Source organism: Guillardia theta (assembly GCF_000315625.1).
Source record: "Guillardia theta CCMP2712 unplaced genomic scaffold GUITHscaffold_261, whole genome shotgun sequence".
Taxonomy (NCBI): Eukaryota; class Cryptophyceae; order Pyrenomonadales; family Geminigeraceae; genus Guillardia; species Guillardia theta.
The window spans coordinates 44,682-52,629 of NW_005434415.1; the positions used below are offsets into that span (position 1 = coordinate 44,682).

The 7,948-nt window shown below is 56.1% G+C and overlaps 3 protein-coding genes across 3 annotated transcripts; 2 read left to right on the plus strand and 1 right to left on the minus strand.

The window, feature by feature from the left end:
* Positions 1-259: 259 nt before the first annotated feature.
* GUITHDRAFT_148966 (hypothetical protein) lies at positions 260-2,449 on the minus strand (the record flags this gene model as incomplete). Its single annotated transcript, XM_005818874.1, is given in 10 exon segments — positions 260-310; positions 330-400; positions 717-763; positions 991-1,057; positions 1,357-1,423; positions 1,636-1,695; positions 1,890-1,943; positions 1,988-2,145; positions 2,167-2,377; positions 2,438-2,449. The coding sequence occupies 10 exon segments, from the start codon at positions 2,447-2,449 to the stop codon at positions 260-262; spliced, it is 798 nt and encodes a 265-aa protein (XP_005818931.1).
* Positions 2,450-3,254: 805 nt separating this feature from the next.
* On the plus strand, positions 3,255-3,755 carry GUITHDRAFT_121879 (hypothetical protein; the record flags this gene model as incomplete). Its single annotated transcript, XM_005818875.1, has 3 exons — positions 3,255-3,353; positions 3,414-3,653; positions 3,705-3,755. The coding sequence occupies 3 exons, from the start codon at positions 3,255-3,257 to the stop codon at positions 3,753-3,755; spliced, it is 390 nt and encodes a 129-aa protein (XP_005818932.1).
* Positions 3,756-6,554: 2,799 nt separating this feature from the next.
* On the plus strand, positions 6,555-7,796 carry GUITHDRAFT_148967 (hypothetical protein; the record flags this gene model as incomplete). Its single annotated transcript, XM_005818876.1, has 7 exons — positions 6,555-6,605; positions 6,867-6,913; positions 7,165-7,212; positions 7,259-7,316; positions 7,431-7,496; positions 7,586-7,639; positions 7,689-7,796. Coding segments are annotated over 7 exons (432 nt in total), but the record flags the coding sequence as incomplete, so codon positions are not given.
* Between the last annotated feature and the right edge of the window lie 152 nt (positions 7,797-7,948).

Here is a 7,948-nt window from a genome sequence, read left to right on the forward strand (position 1 = left end):
GCTGCTCTCATTTGTTCCGTCTATCCTGCCCAAAACCTGAAAAACACGCGACAAGAATAAGTCAATCAAGGAGAAGAGAGGGGAGGAGAGAGGGGGGAGAGGGGAGACAGCGGTTGGGGGGGGGGGGGGGGAGCAGAGGGGAGCAGAGCAGAGCAGAGCAGAGCAGAGCAGAGCAGAGCAGAGCAGAGCAGAGCAGAGCAGAGCAGAGCAGAGCAGAGCAGAGCAGAGCAGAGCAGAGCAGAGCAGAAGAGAAACAAGATCACTTAGAATCCATAAAATTCATCAAAAATGATGTCAACCATGAGAACGTCTGTGACAAAGAAACTCACTTTCTGTAAAGACAGCGAGCGCACGTCTTCTCCATTCACATGGGTAAGGACGTCTCCTTTGTTCACCTTCCCTGCGAATTTTCATCATCACCATCATCGCAACTAATCAAATCATTCATCTCGTGTATCATTCATCATTTCTATGATTCATCTCGTCACTATTCACTTCCCTCGCTCCCAGCTACTGTCTTTCCATATCCTGCTCTCCTCTTTCCTTTCCTCTTCACCCTGTTGAGTCTGCACACGTATGCTACATCTGTGATCCTCCTCTTTTGCCTCCTCCTCCTCCTCCTCCACCACCTCCTCCTCCCTCCCTCCCTCCCCCTCCCTCCCCTCCTCCCTCCTCCTACATCAACTTGTCAAGGATTGTCCATAGACACATCTTACCGCTCCATCTTGCACTTCCAAACGGCGACATGTCATGAACTACAAACCTGAGGAAGCGGTTGATACAATGGAACGAAACATAGCGAATAACATCAGCAGGAGAACAGATGAACCAGCAAGTTCAAGGATCACAACAGAGATCAGTGGAAAGCTCACTACTCACAAGTACAGCAGAAGAGAGACGGAAGGAGAACAGCGGACGAGTATCGGAAGCAGGAGAAGGAAGCGTGAGACAGAGAGAGGAAGGGAGCTGGATGAGATGAACGTTATTCACCTTCCTCTTGCGTCTCTTGTTATTTTCAGCCCGAGGCCAACACTGTCCTCTATCATCATATCTCGCTCTGCGCAACAACATGTGAATTGATACAAGCGAATACAATGGGAACAACATCTGGAACAGGAAAATGAAATGAAATGAAATGAAATGAAATGAAATGAAATGACGATGACGATGACGATGACGATGACGATGACGATGACGATGACGATGATGATGACGATGACGATGACGATCACGATTATCATGATAATGATGACGACGACAGTTACAAGCATGAGTGGATTGAACATGTACAGGAACAGAAACAGAAATAGAAACAAAAGTAGGATCAGCAGCAGGATCAGCAACGAGCACTCGGACCTTGCTCGATGGAAGTGATTGGATCTTCAGGATTCACATCCTCATTCTCATCAGCTCCGTAAGCGTCCTGCGCCAAGCTCATCTCCCCTCCTCGTTTCTCCCCTCCTCTCCCTCTTCTCCCCATACATTTCTCCCCTCCCCTTCCTCCTCTCTGGTCCCCCCGCCCTCTCCTCACTCCTCTTCCAACCCTCCTCTCCCTCCTTCCCCTTCTCCCCCTCCGCTTCCTACCCTTCCTTCCTTCCTCGCCCCTTCCCTGATCTCCTTCTGTTCCTCCTGCACCTGATATGTTCCTATCTGCACGACGAGCTTGTCTACTGCCCCCGATGATCGCTTTTGAATCTTTGAAAACGTCAGGCAAGTGAAGGAGAAGGGAAAGAGGAAATGAGGTCGAGAGAACAAGAGCAGCAAAGAGAGGAGGACAAGGACGAGGACGAGGAGAGGGAGCAGCAGCAGTACCACCACCACCACCACCACCACCACCACCACCACCAGCAGCACCAGCAGGAGGAGGAGGAGGAGGAGGGATCTCTTACCAACACGGTGCAGCTCTGCTTCTCAGCAACAAAGTTCCAGATGCTCGAAGACAGCTGTGACATGCTCAGTTTCAGCCGCAACCTCCGTCCTCCCACACCATGCGCTCCATGGGCGTGTTGTTGATCATCAGCAGATAATCTCCGCGGTCCGCTCCTCTTGCCCGGCTCAGCGGGCCTCGTCTTCGTCCTCCATCAACATAGATCACAACCAAGCATGCAACGCTTACGGGTGTAGGCCCTCGATCCGCATCCCCATCTGCAAGCACTAGTCACAGACCGGTAGACGTGGGTAAGGCAGAGGACGAGGAAGAGGAAGAGGAGGGAAGAGAGGAAGGAGAGATGGGGCGTACGGTGGTGGGGGTGAAGGTGGCTCCGAGGACTTTTCCAGCTTCATACAGGCTGCATGCAAGACTTAAATAATCATGTGGAGGAACGTAATCAATGACTTCTCCCCACCTATACGTCAGCTCCTCCTCGTCGACAACCATCTGTTGTGAAAGGTCACAAGCTCGCCCGTCCCTCGACGTTTACATAGCATCCCTTCACACCCAGCAAGGCATGGTGGGTGCACGCGTTGGGCATCAAAGCGCCTTGCTGCCTAATCGGAGAGTCGCAGAGCAGTCTCTCAGCTATTACGTAATACCTCCTCTCTCCTCCTCCCTGAAATTCTCCTGTGTCAACCTGTCTTTCATCATATCTTCCTACCCCGATCCTATTACAATCACATCAATCTTTCTCCTGACCTACATCTCTTCTCCTATACTCTTTCACTCCCTCCCTCCCTCCCTCCCTCCCTCCCTTGCCCTGCTCGTCTCCTCGCTCAACTCCAGCCATGCCTGTACTAGAGTTTTTACTTTGCCGATTTCCGGGACCGCTGAATTTTCTAGCTGGGTGGCTGGACTCCCGATGTAAACGAAGGGGGTAAGAAGTGCGGGGATGAGGGGTCACCTTTTGGGCAGGTCCGTGCTCCTGGCATGCACATGGGGAGGTCACGTTACTCTGACTGGCATCCGAGGTTTTACTCCTTGACTCTTTACCACACAGGCGGTAGAAATTTTGCGAAATGCTGTACTTTCATATGGCTGTTGGCCGATTTTCCCTGCGAAACGTTGAGATTTTGCCGCCTCCCCACAGCCCCCGACCTCACGGACCAACTTGAATTGCTCTCCCCATCCCTCTTTAAACTTCCTGACTAGGCTCGAGCGCACAACCTCGCTCCCGCCGCACACGCTTACCACTCATCCCCCGTCCTTCTACTCCTCCCTCCCTCCTCCTCGTTGCCTTCCTCCTATACCTCCTCCTCCTTCCTCCATGTCCGACCCCCGTCCTGTCGCTCGCATCACTCCCCGCCGTAACCGCCTCCAGATGACCTCCTCCCACTCCAAGAAAGCCTCCATCGCACTCTCCTACGACAGCATCGCCGCGCTCTTCCCCCTCCGTCAGGTCGACGCCGCCAAGACCCTGGTGAGTCCCATGCGCGACCCTCCGCGAGGATGAGGACAAGGCTGACTGGACGTGCTGCAGGGGGTCTCGCTCACGGCACTCAAGAAGGCCTGTAAGCAGGTCGGGATCGCGGGCTGGCCCTACTCGAGGCAGCACCAGGGCCGCAGCAGCGCCAACCAGCCGTCAAGCGAGCAGCCGAGCGAGGAGGACGGGGAGGGCGGGGAGGGCGGGGAGGGCGGGGAGGACAGGAGGGAGGGTCAGATGTACATGGCGAGGGGGCTTTTTGAGGAGGCGCTCGAGCATGTAGAGGGGAGAACAGCTGTGCGTAGGAGAGGGGGGTAGAGGGGGTCGTCATGGCGTGTGAGGCCCAAGACAAATGGACTGAGAAAGAAGAAGGAACAGAAGCAGAGGCAGAATGGATGAAATTCTGCAACTAGATCGTCGCTCGTTGATGTGTCATGTAACTGATTGAAAATGAAATGAATGAATTATATGACTAAAAATGGTTGTCTACATGCACTCGAGTCATTCACCGGTAAGTTTTGGGGCATCAATTATCCGATTAGTCGACAATCATCTGCGCTGAACGTCGCTCCGAAGTTCCTTGCTGCAAATAAGCTCTTCTTGAGCCAAAAACAATGAAACCGGGTTACGGTCGGGCTTGCCCGGACTTGGGTCAGCGGAGACCAAATCAACGGTTCAAGCTCAGTGCAGTGGCCGGCAGTGGAGACAGAGGGCGGCTCCTGCCGAACTTGTCACAGTGACGGTGACCATAGCGCATGTGTTTGAACTTCGGAATCAGCCCACTGTTATTGTCGGATCCAGGAGGTTATGCTGTAACTGAGTGCGGTATGGGAGTTCTAATGCTACAGCGAATACATCAGCAATCACTGACTGTACCACTGTGACTGAGGACTGGAGTGGGTCGACGGTCTTTTAGTAATGGAACCGCCCTAAAACTTGAAACGGTTTTTTATACCGTGCTGACGCACCGTGTCATATGACGCCGCATATCAAAATGGTATGGGATGTTCAATATGTTACAGTCATGTACCGGGTGCTGCACACCGTCGGACACGTAAGGCTACACTACTGACCGGGTATCCGAGTCATGGCTTCAATACCGTCAAACTTTGGTCCCGCGGCTAAACTTGAAAGACCGTCACAGGCTTGCCACCGTCCGCACGGAACCACAGGCTTGCCAGTGACACACGGTGCGGCTGCCAACTGAATGGAAGTTCAACTCAGTGCGACACCGTCACGGCCTTCCCGTCAGACCGTCGCCGCGCCGCGATGATTGTCAGCATGTCATAGTCAAGCCCAGGCCGCGGTATCACCCGGTGACCGTCCGATCGGTGCTGCCGGCCCCGGTCGGGCCCCGGCGGCGGCCCGGGCCTGCCACCGTGCCATCCGATCTGCGGACTCCGTTCCGGAACTTGTGACTTGGCCTGCAGTGCCGCTGTGCGGCGACGGGCAGTGCTAACCGGGCCACGACTGACAGTTCCGGCGAGTCCCGAAGTGCAACGCCGCGGCCGCGGCGGGTTCGCACTAACTGTTCGGTCTTCAGGCTTCGGTACGCCGGATCAGTGACGCCCGGGCCGCTCAGGCACTCGCCCGGCCGGGGCCCGCAGTGCGTCACTAGTCCAGTCCGAGCCTCCCTCAGTCCCGGCTCGGAGTCACTTTTATTGAGTAAAAGTTGTCTGCCTGTCATTTAAAAAGGGCGGGGGTACCGTGACTAGGGTTAACACCTCCTTGTGGTAAATTTCATCCCCCACGGCATTTCTACCCGACTTTTACGCCTCCCCCCCCAACACACGCTATACCTTGCTGCTCCTTGCTGAAGATACCCTCTCAATCCATCTCGATCTTCCGCTCCCTGTTGCATCCATCTCCTGCCACACCGTCTACTGCCCTACTGCCCTCAGCCTTCTTCGGTGCTCCTCTTCGGACACAGCCTCCTTCCCTCCTCCTCTGTGCCTTCCTCCTATACCTCCTCCTCCTTCCTCCATGTCCGACCCCCGTCCTGTCGCTCGCATCACTCCCCGCCGTAACCGCCTCCAGATGACCTCCTCCCACTCCAAGAAAGCCTCCATCGCACTCTCCTACGACAGCATCGCCGCGCTCTTCCCCCTCCGTCAGGTCGACGCCGCCAAGACCCTGGTGAGTCCCATGCGCGACCCTCTGCGAAGATGAGGACAAGGCTGACGGGGACGTGCTGCAGGGGGTCTCGCTCACGGCGCTCAAGAAGGCCTGTAAGCAGGTCGGGATCGCGGGCTGGCCCTACTCGAGGCAGCACCAGGGCCGCAGCAGCGCCAACCAGCCGTCAAGCGAGCAGCCGAGCGAGGAGGACGAGGAGGGCGGGGAGGACAGGAGGGAGGGTCAGATGTACATGGCGAGGGGGCTTTTTGAGGAGGCGCTCGAGCATGTAGAGGGGAGAACAGCTGTGCGTAGGAGAGGGGGGTAGAGGGGGTGGTGCGAATGGTACGGTAGGTGAGGGGGAGGAGGATGAAGTTCGGGAGTAGCGAGATCCTACTGGAATGATTGACGTTAACGTTGATACCTTGAGGTGGTTCGAGTGTATGACGAGTAAACTTATGCTATAGTGCTCCTGACAGTCTTGATGAAACCTTGAACTTAACCGCACTGTTCAATGCTAGTCCTTCAATCTGACTCATTGAAGGACTGATCATCATCAAGGCATGCCATTAGTACCGTACGGCCAACAAGGATCAGGCTGCGAGCTCGGACCGTTTACAAGCCGCCGGGCGCTGCCGGGGCACGGCCCCATCACGGCCCGCCGGACTCCGGGACTCAGCCCGGACTGGCGGCGCGGCGGACTGCCGCTGCTTACTAAGTTAACGGGCACCCGCGTCACCCGTACTACCGTACACTTGCCAGTGCCGCCGCAGTCACGGCGCCGGGCCGGGGCGGAGGCACCACCGGTCCGAACTTCCGAGAAGTTCCCAAAACGCAATGACGGTCTGGAACTTCGGAAGCCGGGCGGCCCGGCCCTCAGCCTGCCGCTGACTCGCCCGGAGGCCGCTCAGCTGAGGTCGGCCCGGCGCCCGGCCGGTCCCGGAACTGCCGCGCCTAGCCTACGGTAGTCAGTGCCAGTGCCATCGGCAGTTCGAAAGTTCCCGGGCCGGCCGCCGGGCCGGGCGACGGGGATCCAGGGAGACTTGAATCGATTAGAATCAAATTTGGCACGTGCGGGAGACGGCAATGGCGCGCAAGCACAAAAAGAGGAGGACGCACGTGGAGGAGGACACGCAGGTGAAGAGGAGGAGAAGAGGACAGGGAGGAGGAGATGAGGAGCTTTGTTGCGATGAGAGAGAAGTTGTTGTTGCTTCGGTCCCTTTCCCCATCTTTCCTCTCCTCGACTGGTTTTTTCTTTTCTCTGGCATCTGCACCTCTGCCACTGTCACTCAATGCAGCACGTAATTTCATGCCGTCATCACATCGTCCTTGTTTATTCTTTCCCATGCTCACTGCTCTCTGGCTACTTGACTGTATGGCATCTGACGGCTGCTGCAGGAGAAGACTGGAGGAGAAAAAGTCCCAAAGTCGTTTGTGATCAGGAGGTGTGTAGACTGAGAAATTCTCTTTGAGAAATTCTCTTTGAGAAATTCTCTTTGAGAAATTCTCTTTTCCCTCCCGCAACGCATGAAATTACCGAGGTCTCGTACTCTTTGCGATACCTTGTTACGACACATGCAACATGGATACCCCAGTGTCCTCCTTCTACCTTTCTGACGTCGCTGCCCCTTGCTGCGACGTCGTTTCGGAGGGAGGGTACATGACATTTCCTCGCATGCTGATCCTATCACGGCAGGGGAAAGGTCCCTGCCCTTGTCCGGGAGCTGATCAAAGACACGAGGAGGTAGGCTGGTCATTCGAGAGCCGCTGGGGCCGATGACAAGTGCCAGGATGATGTCGCCGTACTGCGCGTTGAAGTTGAAGGAGCGCAAGTCGAACAATCTCAAGGTGAGGGTCAGGGAAGGAGGAGGAGGAGGAAGAGGAGGGGGAAGGAGGGGGGGGGCGGGGGGGAATGCAGTAGGAAAATTTTGTAGTGACGGAGGCTGATGGGGATGGGGCCAGGACTACGTCGCTCTTTCCGGCACCCTTGGGGTCTCGCACATGCTCTGCTTCTCCACCACAGAGCTGGTGAGGAGAAGGAGGAGGGGGGAAGCAGGAGGAGGAGGAGGAGGAGGAGAAGGAGGAGGAGGAGGAAACGCAGCATGAACCTGGAGCAGGGGACTTACCTCCGGCTCGCCAAGATGCCTAGGGGTCCTACCCTCTACTTCAAGGTAGGATCAGCTGGGGTGTGTGCTGGGGCCGTGCTGAGGGAGTGAGAAGGTGGAGGAGTACTCGCTGTCCAAGGACATCGCAGCGTCTCAGCGTCGGCCGCACTCACCGGGGACTGAGTACCTTGTCTCCCCGCTCATCGTCCTCAACAACATGCAGGTAGCTGGGGATGAGCTGGGGAAGGGGAGGGGGAGGAGGAGGAGGAGAGCTGGGGAGAAGCTGGATTGGATGGTTGCTGACATGTCTGTCAGTCGGATGAGAGGCACGTGAAGTTGACGGACGTGATGATGCAAAATCTATTTCCTGCCATC